This window comes from Neolamprologus multifasciatus, chromosome 2, assembly GCF_963576455.1.
Source record: "Neolamprologus multifasciatus chromosome 2, fNeoMul1.2, whole genome shotgun sequence".
Lineage (NCBI taxonomy): Eukaryota > Metazoa > Chordata > Actinopteri > Cichliformes > Cichlidae > Neolamprologus > Neolamprologus multifasciatus.
The window spans coordinates 6,152,755-6,165,768 of NC_140440.1; the positions used below are offsets into that span (position 1 = coordinate 6,152,755).

The 13,014-nt window shown below is 40.9% G+C and overlaps 2 protein-coding genes across 7 annotated transcripts in view; one reads left to right on the plus strand and one right to left on the minus strand.

The window, feature by feature from the left end:
• nfkb1 (nuclear factor of kappa light polypeptide gene enhancer in B-cells 1) overlaps positions 1-3,136 on the plus strand; it is a 30,005-nt gene extending 26,869 nt beyond the window's left edge. For both annotated transcript variants that reach the window (XM_085170406.1, XM_085170411.1), the window contains exons 23-24: positions 83-209; positions 294-3,136. In XM_085170406.1, coding sequence (XP_085026532.1) covers positions 83-209; positions 294-388 — 222 coding nt within the window. In that variant the 3' untranslated portion in view covers positions 389-3,136. The remainder of the gene's footprint in view (positions 1-82; positions 210-293) is intronic.
• On the minus strand, positions 2,974-9,819 carry ube2d2l (ubiquitin-conjugating enzyme E2D 2 (UBC4/5 homolog, yeast), like). 5 transcript variants are annotated; one of them, XM_085170478.1, is made up of 8 exons: positions 9,407-9,819; positions 6,032-6,095; positions 5,909-5,940; positions 5,544-5,621; positions 5,311-5,416; positions 4,107-4,200; positions 3,945-3,995; positions 2,974-3,429 (listed from the first exon to the last, which is right to left on the minus strand). In XM_085170478.1, exons 1-7 carry the CDS (start codon positions 9,428-9,430, stop codon positions 3,947-3,949), a joined length of 447 nt encoding a protein of 148 aa, XP_085026604.1. In that variant the 5' UTR covers positions 9,431-9,819; the 3' UTR covers positions 2,974-3,429; positions 3,945-3,946. The 5 variants fall into 5 exon arrangements, with proteins under 5 accessions (XP_085026604.1, XP_085026621.1, XP_085026613.1 ...); XM_085170495.1 differs by lacking the exon at positions 9,407-9,819 and adding an exon at positions 6,505-7,268; XM_085170487.1 differs by lacking the exon at positions 3,945-3,995 and having other exon boundaries at positions 9,407-9,814.
• Positions 9,820-13,014: the final 3,195 nt, after the last annotated feature.

Consider the following 13,014-nt stretch of genomic DNA (forward strand, 5'->3'; position numbering starts at 1 on the left):
CACTCCAGCATGTGTTCTCAGAAACCTGGGAAACGCCCCCTCGAGGATTTTGTGGATAAACTGCTTCCCGTCTCTCCTGCAGGTTTCTGGTGGAACGATCAGGGAGCTGCTGGCTGCTCTGAGGTCAGTCGGCGAGTGCAGAGCGCTGAGCGTCCTGGAGGAGGCGCTGCACGAGAGCGAGGAAGTGCCGGCCACCAGCGCAATGAGTGGTGAGCATGCGCACATAACGTGCACGCAACACCGACTGCCAAGTCACATGACCACGAGTCACTGAGCTGCGTTTGTGTTCCCAGGCGAGCTTCTGTGCGCTCGGGTTCAGGAACTGAAAGTGGACACTCGAATCGACAGCGGGGTCTGCGACAGTGGGGTGGAGCTTTCCACGGCGTAATGATCTGATCGGTCCACCTCCAGCTGAGTCCATCCATCCACCCGTCGTCCCTCGACTCGCTCTGGACCGAGTGCGGGTTCAGGGCTGAAAGTTTCTCTGAGCTTTTTAAACCAGTTTGTAAAAAAAAAAAAGGGTCAAAAGAAAACTTGACTGTAGCGCGTGAAAACAGTCAAACTCAACTTTTACTTTTTTTGTTTTGTTTAGTTTTTTTTGGCCACGACACTCCAGCAAAGACGGGGAGCAGCTTCTGTTCCCGCGGAGCCAATAAAGGAAAAACATACCAAAAATCCCCCCCCCCGCCTTGGTAAGCTGACGTCTCCTCCTGAGGCGCGCTCTGTTTTCTGTGGATTCGATGGTAAAGTTGTGGATTTGGGGGGTTTTCTGTTCACTTCAACCGCTGAACGCTTCGCACAGTTTGTTCTTTCTGCAGCCGCCTGCAGAGAAAAGGTGCTACGAAACTGAAACGATTGTAAAGGATCAGATGTTCTGTAATCTGTTACTCATCTGGTGTTAATCAGAGGGCAGAAACGCGCTGTGATGACACCTCAGATTAGAGAGAGGTTTACCACAATGGCGATGAAACTGGCCTCTCATGGGTTGATAACTTTAGTCCACCTGCCACAGCATTGTACGATGTGAGGATCTTAATCTTATTTTTTCTGTTGGTTTACAGCTACAGTTTACTCGCACAGGTGTTCCTAATAAAGTGGTCACTTTGGGCAGCATGAGCAGACTCTTCACGGACCCCCTCAACATCTGAAACTCCTCCGGGCGCTTTTTTTTAAAGTATTATTTACTCTCTAAAATTTCAATGACGATATGTTTTCCTCTTGTGACGTCATCATGAACTGAACCTGGTTTTTATTTCGTGTTTTTATTCTGTGGCACGAGTGCTGAGGGGAAACTCAGAGAAACGAAATGTAAGGCATTGTGGGAAAGGTAGTCCAGAGCTGTGGGTAGCTGCTGTTCCTGTTTCTGTAATCCAGCAGATGATATTTATGTTCCTGCCCTGCACTGTACAGTCAAACATGAGCTTTTAACCTTTTTTTAAATAAAATCTGATTGTTTTTTTAAAATAAATATTCAAATTGTGATTTATTTCCACTCACCTGCTCAGCTGTGGAGTTATCCAGAGAAGCTGAGATGTTGTGTTGAAAAGAAAACATGGTAAGAGTTTCTGATAATGACGACTGTGTGTGTTGGAGACTGCTAAACACTCAGTATATCACAGGCTCAGTTTGAAATAAAGGATTATTTTGAACTATGATCATGCAAAGTTTAACATCAGCTAACCCAGCGTGACCAGACGATGGTTAGGTCCAGTACCTCCAGTTATATTGAATATATCCCAGATTCATTCTGCAGCAGGACGACGAGTCATTCATCCGGAGAGATAAAGGACCAGAACAAAGACAACTTGTATTGAATTTATGGAGGTGTTTATAAAACTGGTAAAACCTCCTAAAATCACTGAAGATATCAGCGAAACGAGAAGAAATAACCACAAAGGCTTTACGTCCCAAACATCTTTGATCTGTGATGAAGAGATACAAAAAGGAGTTAAAACACTTTGTACCACAAGACGGCGCAGTGAGTCCAGGGCGATGCGGTAGACCTGGGCTAAACATTTAAACACCGCCCCCTGGTGGTTAAAAACAGGACATGTTGAAAATAAACGCTGAAAGCTGAGCTGCGAAATGAAAAAAAGTCTGAATGTCCTTCAGCTTGAGTTAAATTCTTAAAACTTTCTTTCTGAAACATTTCAGATGTGCAATTATATTTCTGTTTCCTTTACAATTTTGTGTTCCAGCTACTCTGAAAACAAGAAAAAGATCAAATCACTGTGCTGTTTTTGTTCGTTATGACTCTACATCACTCTTTTGTGTTTAATCACAAAGTCCGAAGGAATCCTGAGTAAATCTGAAGCTTCATAAATCCGCAGTGATCATGATCACCATGACCGATCGTCACCAAAATGATCAGTTTGAGATTTTTTGGCTAGAATTGAGCAGCTCTGCTCTGTAAGGATGACGTTACATTGGAGTTTTTAACATGTGAGATGTTTTCACTCTATTTTGTGAAGTAATTACATAATAGCTCCTGTTTTTTTTATTCTTTAGTTGTTTTGTAATTCCTGGGGAGTCTGGCTAATGAGCCTTGTTTTTCTCATTTTACACTTATTTAATTTAAGCAGCATTTCTTCATTGTGTAGAAAAACAGTGACATTATGTTGAAATTGCTCTTTATTTCTTAATAAATGGGATTTAATGCGTGACTTATACTGACAGAAAGTCCAAACCACTTGTGATCTAACTGTCTGTGGCTCTCAGTGTGAAACGATTTTAACCTCCCTGAGCAGGAGGATTAATTTAGCTGATAACGGCGTTCATGTGACCTCTGAGCCTGGCTGATGATGTCAGGGTAGCGGCTCCTGCTCTCAGAGTCCACTTGTGTTTGTGACGAATAAAAAGAATCTGTTTCCATTCTTCCACCTGTGAGCGAAGCAGAAACAGACTTTTTTATTCATCAGGAGGAGTCTCAGAGCAGGATTTGATTCCCTGGAATGAAAACAGGACAACAGGAGCTGCAATTTGTTCAGCTTTATTGAGAAAAACCATCACGGAGCTATTAGTTGATCGATCAGCCGCGGGGAGCTCGGTTTGTGTTCCAGTGCAAAAAGAGGACGACAGTGTTGGATGATGGATGAACTAACGGCTCTAACGGTCTAAAAACAAAAGAAACCAAAAAGCCGCCTTCTTCTTTTTTTTTAAAAAGCGGTCTCATCTGCAGGAGCAGTGAGTCCGCTCTGCTTCCTGGTTTCTCAGTTGGCACGTTGACGGCTCAGAGTCTCAGCCCTTCACCCGGAAAGCAGAAAAAACCCAAACTGACAAGCGATAAAAATCAAAGGATGGGACGGGAAGGAAAGGTGAACAAATTGCTGTTACAAGTGGATGAGAGGGGGGCGTGGCCACATGAGAAAACAGCAGGAGGCAGATCACATGGCGTATTTCTGAGTCCAGTCCTGAGCCGTCTTGTTGTACCTGCAGGGAGGGAGAGAAAAGGTGAGGAGGGGGGAGGCGAGAGAGGCTGCAGGACGATGCCATGCCTGAGAAACGCAGACCAAAATCCACCTGCAGCCGTTCACAGGAAACAAAACATCATTGTCACCGCTTTACTCCCACTCGCCACACGTGCAGTTTACCCCAACTGTTAAACACAGGACGCTCCTCAAGCAGCAAAACCTGCAGTTCCTCTAACGCCCACCAGAGGCTCCAGCAGTGAGTCAGTCCCCACAGAAATAAACATGTTTACAGCCCGATACACAAACTGTTTGGTCTCTATAGATAATTTCCCCCTTCATAACACCTGTACATGTGTGAGTTTTATTATATCTCACATCTTTAGGTTTGCGTTATTTTCTCTCCCTGTGACGTCCACCAGGTCGTCCCTACCTGCGCTCCATGCAGTGAGAAAACTCTGCAGTCATGCTTTATTTGCTTCAACGTGCGTCTGAGACACAGAATCAGCAGGCAGCTCAGGTGAGCTTCGCTCTTACCCTCACAGCATGGCATACTTCTCTGTCCACTCCCTGGCTAGTCTGTTATACCTGAGACCAAGCAGCAGGACACTCGGTTATAAACCTCCACCTGCTGCTCGAAGCCGCTCTCCTCGTCCTTTGAGCAGCCGATTACCTGCAGGTTAACAGGTGTGGACTCACCTCACAGGGTCTGTTTTGTAGATGCGGGCGATCTCTGGCACTAGCGGGTCGTCGGGATTCGGGTCACATAACAGAGAACAAATGGACAAAAGGACTGCAGAGAGGGAAAAGAGAGAGTCAGAGCAGCTCTGAGGTCTGCAGCGTGCTCCTGTTTTTCACACATGACCACAAAAAATTCAACAGTCAGCGTTTTTTTTTTATATCAGAGTTGAGCAAAAACATGAAACTGAGTGATTATGAGTCTGTATGGGGGACCAAAACTGCCAACAAACAAGCAAACACATCACATTATAGGCAACAATTATTATAAAAATGTGATGTATTTATTATACCGATTTCATTTGCTTCATTGTTTATTATTTACTTCTTTTTTTTAAACTTTTTAAAATTTTCATTGTTTTAGTTTTGGCAGCTGTGGACCTTCATATAAACACACCTGCAACGACAGCAAGAAAACAAAGAAGAAAAGAAAGAAAAGAAAATGCATAAGTTCAGGGAAATGTATATACAGGAGCTAAGCAAAAGTAAGATAGTACATTTGAAAAATAAACAGGAAAATTATTTAAATTAGTTGAAAATAAAAAACTGTAACTCTTAAAAAATAAATGGAAAAATTATAATATTAACAGAAAAATAAATTAAAGTAACAGGAAAATTTAGCATACATAAATATGATGAGTAAATGGAAATATAATAGCATAATAATTAAAAGTAATATTGCGCATAAGATAAAAAATAGGTAAGTTAATAATTTAAAAAATAATAATAATAATAAAAACAAAATAAGTAAATAAATAAGGATGAAAATGCTTTAAAAATCAGATTTCAGCTTCAGGTTCAAACTTTATTTTCTGCTCTGTGAACAAACCTGTTTGATGTAAATATCATTATTACCTGTTACAAGGTGAAACTACAACCAAACAGCTCCACCTACTGGTCAAAACCTGTACTAACAGTAAAGAATCACTGCAGGACAAAAGTTTTTAACCATTTGTCTCCCTCTGACGGGAGCGTTAGAGTCGCTATCTATAAATGAGATGCCTAATTATAGAATTTTTATTAATAAACTACAAGAAAATTAAAGCTAAAAAAACATATTTCACACATCTTTTCATTATTCTCACCAAAGGGGAGCAGATTTAAAAACTCAATTCCAGGGTTACAGACACAGACACATTCAGCCGTTTATATGAATGTTTCTTACCTTTAGAGATAGTTAATGCTGGAGACCACTGTGATCTCAATATATCCAAACAGATGCTGCCATTACTGTTTATATTTGGGTGATAAATTCTCGTCGTAAAGGCGACCTGAGCGGGTAGAGGAACCGAAACGACTTAGCATCACTCCAAAATCTCAGACATGTATTCTATTTTTTTTTATTTATTTTAATTTTAAGCAAGTTAAAAGGCTTCAAAGGTTTAATAAAAAATTTACCTTGGGTGGTTTGAAGGGATAATCTGTAGGGAAATGAATAGTCAGGAAAAATACGCCGCCCTGATAGGGACTGTCAGGCTGCAGTTAAAAACAGAGAGAGGTTAAACACTCACATGTTCACACCACGTCACTGCCAACAGTTTGTATAAATATCAATGAAACGACCAAAACGGCCCCTGAATTGGCTCGAACTCCGGCGCTGTTACACCTGCAGCAGTTCTGTGGATTCAGGTTTTACAAAAAACACGATGCAGCGTTTCCCACAGAATCACGCTCAGCTAGGTTTTCAGTTTGTGCTTGTTTTGACAAACTAACTGCAGTTTTTAGCTCCAAACTCTGAGGCGGAGCAGCTGTTTGATACTTACAGGTCCCATAATAGTAGCTTGCCAATGAAACACTGTAAAAAAGAGAAGGAGACGAGGGTTAGTGCAGCACACTCGTTCCTCTCTGTGAACTTTTGCGTAAAGAAAACTGAAAAGTGGTCTTACTGTCTTCGCCGACAGGACCGGCGGAGCACTGAGCCGGAGGATCTCTGGACAGGTCGGTTAGCTCCTGCAGAGGAACGACAGACGTTAAAGCCCTGCTGACTGACATCAGCTACGAGGACATTTAGTGATGTTGGTCGCATCAGCAGACCCATTGGTTTCTAACGACCAGATGGCGAGTGGCTTACAGTGGTTAACGCCGTTTACCAATCTGTACACCAAAAACCTCCCCGCAGCCAGTTTGGTTGGGAGGAGGCTGCTGCTGCCACTCAGTGTAAGAAAAAAATAAACTACTTTTTTTTTAATGTTTTGCTTGCAAAGACTTATTGACGTCCTGCTCAGAGCCGTCGCCGACATGTTGCCAACTGTTCACCGAGCACGCTCAGCTGAGTGATTAATTGCATTTTAATTTTAATGAGGAAGAAGTGTAAGGTCTCGTTTTCTTTGAGTTCCTTGAGTTTTGGTGCGAAGTTTACCTCCAATGGTGTTTTTACAGTTAAGCGGCCTCTTCGTGTGTCCTGTGTGGAGACCAGGCCTTTAAAGATGTCTGAATCCAGCAGTCAGGACTTGAAATAGCCGTGGTGAAGTTGTCAGGTTACGGGCTAAACTTGGCCGGCGGTGAATCAAACTCTAAATATTACTGCGTCTGTGTGAGAGTTCAGAAACCCGCCGGGCGTTTCCTTGCTGAGATCTGCGACCATTTCTGATGTTTCTAATGCAAGTGGCTGTTGAGCTGCTTTAAAACTACTTTTTATTCTTCTAGCAAATAAGTAACTGAGCGTGACCACAGCTTTATTCTGAAGGAAATAAATAAGAGGCATTTACTTTGAAAAGCCTGAAGGTTGGTCTCCTGTGTGAAGGCTGCATTAAAACACTCGGACACACTCAGGCTTTTATTGATGTGTAAGCAGCAGAGTCTATTTTTACCGTTGACAGAAGAGCCGAGAAAACACACGGCTGTCATAGGACGGGCGGTTTGTGTTTCCAGCCTGAAGCCAAACTGCCGTGTGTGTGTGTGTGTTGTTGTTGGTATGTGACATACAGGCGAGGTGCACACGGCTCGTCTTTCAGGTTCGGCCGAGTTTAGGAGGCGAGCACAAAAACGCTTCCTTGAAGACTCCTCACTGCCTCCATTTTTATTTATTAATATTTCCAGTTATTGTACTTATACTTAACTAAAGTTAAGAACAATTATTTTGAATGAAATAAATAAACAGTGCACCAGTAACACTGAAAATACTTTGAATAAATTTTATGCTGGATTTAAATTTAAAAACGGCAAAATTAAAATAAATAAAAACATCTGAAATGCTGTCGACATAAAAAAAAAACAAGTTTTAAAAAATTATTATTATAAAATTAATAATAAAATTATTATTATATCTAAATTTTAAATAGCCTACAGATACACCAAATTTACATCAGTGAAAATAAAGAGTAAATAAAATAAATTAAATTAAATATTGCTGGATAAGGTGCATTAAAAAAAAAGGCACAGAAATAAAATTATCTTCCCATGCCCATAAGCACAACAAGAGTACGAAGCAGAGAGCCTGATTTAACCGAGTACAGTAGTCGATTCTCACTGATCTAAGCCTGGCTATGTTAAACACATTTAACCTAACAGCAGACCCTCACTGAGCACGCTCTGTAAAAACAGCCATTATGTCTAATGAGCACTTTTTTCCCCTGTAGAGATGTTTGCATGTATTTCCTGATAAGCTGGAGGGTGAAGACGCGACATCTTGGTTGGTCAGCGTCCACCTCTGCGTTTGTAGTTTACGCTCGCCATTGAGGGCGCCAGGCTTTGGTGTCGTTTCGCGGCCATGTTGAAGACATGAGTGCACAATCATGTTGGCCTTTACCACCATTTCAGTGGAGCTCAGTTATTCCTCTGTACAATAACCAGATTATACAGAGAGAGCCACTGCAACAGCTGGAAAGACAACTTTCTGGGAAAAATCCTGCAATTTCTTTGCTTCCTGTTTTCACCGGCTAGCATTTCAGATTTCCTAGCAAATGAAAATCTGTTTATGTTATTGTTTTACAGAACAAAATATTCTCTAAGGAGAGAGGAGGAAGGAAAAAAGCAAAAAAAAATAATTAAAACACGAAGAGCCCTTTACTCCAAAGACTGATTCTTGGGCAGCAAGAACTGATTTCTGACGTTAAGTCTGTGCATAAAAGTCGTCTCAAAAAAGTGAGTTTTCCTCGTTTTGCGGTCTCACCGATTCACTCTTCTGTATGGAAACACCAACATCTGTCCATCTACAGCTCAGCTTGTGCCGTTGTACCAAAACGTGATTGTCTGTATTTAAACTGCTGTAAACGACTTGTTGACCTATAAAATGTGAAACATGTAAAATGCATTCCTCGTGAATGACGTCAATATTTCTTGAGCTACAAACAACATTCCTGTCACAAGGTAGAAGCCACAATAAGTGACTTTTATATATCATTTATCGACTTCAAAGATCTCATTTACATTAAAAATATATATTTTTTAAACAAGTATAAAAATAGATCTATAAAGATGTTATAATTGACCAAAAATCATGGACTGGTTATAATGTAGGTAAAATAACACAGTTGTTAAGATTCTTGCAGATAATTTCTTTATTTTATCTATAACCCCTTTGTAAATCCTGCTCACTAACGTCTATTTACCAACATTGGAAATTGGCAACACCGTCACACTGTGAGCACTTTGTGGAGATGAAGGTATTCAGGATGAGGGGTACAAAGACATCTGTCAGCATCTGGACTGAAAGCAGCAACCTGCAGGTTAGCGTCAGCTGCTCTCACCTGTCCAAACACAGCAGGGTCCCTCGGCCCTGACGGACAGACCTGCAGAGATGCACTTTAATGTGAACACAAACACACATTTTACAAACTCTTCGTGTCTGTTGGTGAAAACCATCAACTGTAATCACAGCTGCCGGAGAAATGCAAAGGAATAAAAATGTGTATATGTAAATGTGACGGAGAGACTAAAAAAGAAGGGTTAGTAATTGTAATAACGTAATAAGCTCTGACAGCTAATGAGCTCAGCGGAACCGAGCAGGAATCACGGAGAAGAAACCAAGTTTATTTTAAAAGGAACCAAAGAGCAGAGCAGCTTCAGGCCTGGACCATCGTTTGGTCTGAGCCCCGAAAGACCCGCACTGAGGCTGATTCTCGGCTCAAACCTGCCCCCGAGTGCGGCTGATTCCAGCACATAAAACACGACTCACTGTGCGGCTGCACGGAGCTGCATTTCACCTGGTTTAATGCGAAATGCTGCAGCTGCAGTGCAGGGGGCAGGCTAACTGCTAGCTCCCAGCACACAAACGCCACACACGATGTTAAATAAACGTGAAACAGAGGGCGGTGTGTTACCTTAGAAATTCGTTTTAAAGCCATTATGTCTGCGAGAAGGGACCGGTTGTCGAGGAGGAGGTGCAGGAGGAGGAGGAGGCCAGCTAGGTGTCGCTAGCTAACTAGCATCTAGGAGTGTGCTAGCTGTGCGACTGTGAGCTAAGCTAGCTTGGCTACACAAACTGCAGCGATGTTCCGTTAAAGCTCGACTTTTTCACGTCGCAGAGTCCAGCACATCAGCCCCGACTTCAGGCTGACACTCCGATAACGGCCCCGGGACCACCGAAAGCTCAAAATGTCTTCCGTTACACACCGAGCAGCTGTCAGACAACCGGGAACAGGAGGTCTCACTCCGACCTTGTTTCCGGACACCAAATAAGACCCACCGATAGGGTGGAGGTCTCACTCCGACCCTGTTTTTTTTTTTTTTTATCCAGAAGACCTACTGGCATCAGCAGGGCCGGAGACACCTGCTACAGAGGTCTGAGGTAGTGTTGCCAACTCCTCAGTAATGAAAATCGCTATTGGCTGTCCTAAAAGTCGCTAGAAGTCGCTAAATGATGCCATCGCCTAATTTGCATAATTGGTCATGCTAATGTAATTGTAACCTACATTGTAGGAGAGAAAAATAACATTGTGGAAGAGAAATAAAGTGAGTAAAAACGTCCTAAATACATTTAGAATTTATTTAGATCTACAAATTAAATTTCTTTTAGCAATTATTGTCAGTGTTGGGGACTAACGGAATACTCGTACCGCCATTACATATTTAAAATACAAAATATGAGTAACTGTACAGTTACCATTTAAAAAGGTGGTATTTAGAATATAGTTACTTTGTTGAAATAAATAGATTACACGGGGTATTTTCCTGTTTCATATTGTCTCGGGTCAGGACTGTTTGAGTTTTGTTTGACAGCTACGTTCCAGGCGACAGCCTGTACGGTTGCCATGGTTACAGGGTGACGCTCTCTGCGACTGTGTGTTTCCTGGGTGAGAGAGAACCTTTTTGTTGTTGTTGTTGTGCTAAGCTACAGAATGCTACAGGCATAGCCCTAAAGAATGTAGCCTCATGTGTAGTCCGTGCTGCAGGGAGAATGGACTGCCATACCGTTATGTGTCTTTGGGCGCGAGGAGGGAGAAAAAGGAAGTAGAAAAGTATGAGCTGTCACGGAGCAGAAACGGGAGCTGGAAGCATGTAAATATAATAATAACCACTGCAGCCAAGAAGAGTGCCTGACGAGCCCAGTTGTAAGTAAGCTATTAGGACTCAATTGTGTTTGTGTTTTCCTCCGAAACAATAAGTTCAGTTGGAGCAGCCTTTCAACGCCTCTCTCTGTCTCTCACTAGCAAAATTGACCCAGACAACAAAGTAAAGCTAGTTTTCAGCTACGAGCCAACCCCACGTATTAGCCAGAGGTCCCTTTACTACAGTTCAGAGCCGTGGACCTTCAGTAATAGTAATAAATCACACAGCAATAGTACATTCATGCAGTTGTAAAAAGCATGATAATATATTAAGTAATCCAAAGTAGAATACGTTACTCTCATTGAGTAACGTAACGGAATACGTTACAAAATACATTTTCGGGCATGTATTCTGTAATCTGTAGTGGAATACATTTTAAAAGTAACCTTCCCAGCACTGATTATTGTATTTCTAATGTCACAATTCCAACCCAACTCCTGTGGTGAGTAGTAGTAGGTGACCTGAAATAGGCACTCTGGTTGAGTTACTTTGTGTGTGTGTGTGTTTATAAGTAGTTTTAAACCTTGTGATCCACAAAATAAAATAACAGTAAAATAAGAACTGACTGCGTTACAGTCAGTGCAGCGCCTTGGCACCGGTGAGGTGCCCACGGCAGCACCTGCTGCTTGTTGAGAGTAAGAATATGCGCTTTCACTTCAAAAAGTCGTCATAAATAAGTCTCCAATAACACCAGAAAAAGTCGCTAGTTGCTTTTTAGAACACAGTTAAGTTAACACAGTTAACACAGTTAAAAAAAGTCACTAAGGGGGTCCTCCACACATGTCAGCAACGGCAGTTTCATTTGCGTTTACTAATATTCAAGAAAAGATTGTTTGGAAATGGGGATTATTTTATTTACTTTGTTTAAAAGGAAACATATATTTATTAGTTGACTTATTTTATTGGTAATAATGATAACTGCTGGTTGCAACCTAACACTACAGAAATAGTTAATTATTACTGTATTTTTGTTAAAATAAATGTCTTTATTTAAGTATGACGTGCACATTCACACAGAGAAAATGGTTTTATATGGAAAATAAACAACATTTCAAATATTTTCACTGCAGTTAACAACAATCATATTTTCTGCTTTTTTAAAAACATTTATTCCATTGCAGTCTGAGAAAGAAAAGCCAGTTCATTCAAACAGAACAAATAAAATAAGTTATAATATAAGTTATAAAAGGAAGTGGAAGTATAAAAAACACCTTGCTTCTATCTCCACTTGGCTTTCATTTTTTGGGGAGTTGAGTATTCTGTTAAATATCTATTGATCACTATTGTTCCAGCTGGTTATTGGCAGTTTAATCACTGAGTAGTGATGGATGGTCGCAAATGAAATGGCTCTTAGAGCCGGATCTTTGACATTAATGACGCGAGCCGGCTCCTTATCGTGAGTCGTGGGTTTCTTTTTTTCTTTCTCTCACCCTCTCTCACTTTTTTTCGCTTCACTCTGCATGCGAGCCTTGTGCTTGCCCTGGGCAGAGGGGGGAGGGGCGGTAGTTACACTCAGTAGCACAGGAACAGAGTGAGAGGGAGAGAGAGAAAAAGAGAGCCAGGGAAGGTATAGTAATCATCCACAACTATTTTCAGTTGCAGATGATAAAGGATTCAGAAAGTTTATTCATGCAGCCCATATGACAGAGAATATGCATGTTATTTTTGTTTTCATATTTTAATTTATATTTAATTGTGTTGTGGTTTGCAGTGTTTTGTGTTGTTTCACTTTAAATTTGTTTAAAAGGAAAAAGCTGAAAATTTAAATAGTTAAAAGTTGAAATGTGAATTGTTGGTTTGTGTATTATATGATTTATTTATTACATTTTATGTGGAGTGAACAAATACAAGTATATTTACGGTGGCCCCTACAGACAAAGCACGTACAAACTTCAAAACACATACAAAACACAATAGAAGTGCTCCAGGATGCTAGGGGCAGTGTTGAACTTTTGTTACCTAGTGGCTACACAAGCCAGCAAGTACCAACGACCAGACTTGGTGTGTGGTAGTAACATGTAAATGAAAGTTTTTGTTTTTTTTAATTATTTGAATATATATGAGTGCTTGTGTATAAATACACAAACCATACACATATGCTTTCAATTGTGTAATTTAAGTGATCTAGGTAGCTCTGTTTTGGAAGTTCAGTTAATGCTAGAAATGTGTTTTGGAGTTTGTACGTGTTTTGTCTCTTGGGGCCACCGCATATATTTTTATATAAACATATATAAATAAAACCACTTATTTTTACATTAGTAATTCCTTTTGTGCATAATTTTATATTATTGTTAATAATAAATTAATTAAAGCAACAAAACAACCTGAAGAGCCGGTTCGGAGCCGAAAGAGCCGGCTCTTTTTAGTGAGCCGAACCGAA

Bases quoted from the DNA above. Each gene is read 5' to 3' on its own strand.
- ube2d2l (XM_085170460.1), bottom strand. From the start codon at position 6,137: ATGTCAGTCAGCAGGGCTTTAACGTCTGTCGTTCCTCTGCAGGAGCTA. The intron at 5,622-5,908 runs GTAAGTATCAAA...TTTTAACTGCAG, and splicing joins AAGCTACTATTATGGGACCT to CCTGACAGTCCCTATCAGGG. The intron at 4,201-5,310 runs GTAAGAAACATT...CCCTCTCTGCAG, and splicing joins AGCATTAACTATCTCTAAAG to TCCTTTTGTCCATTTGTTCT.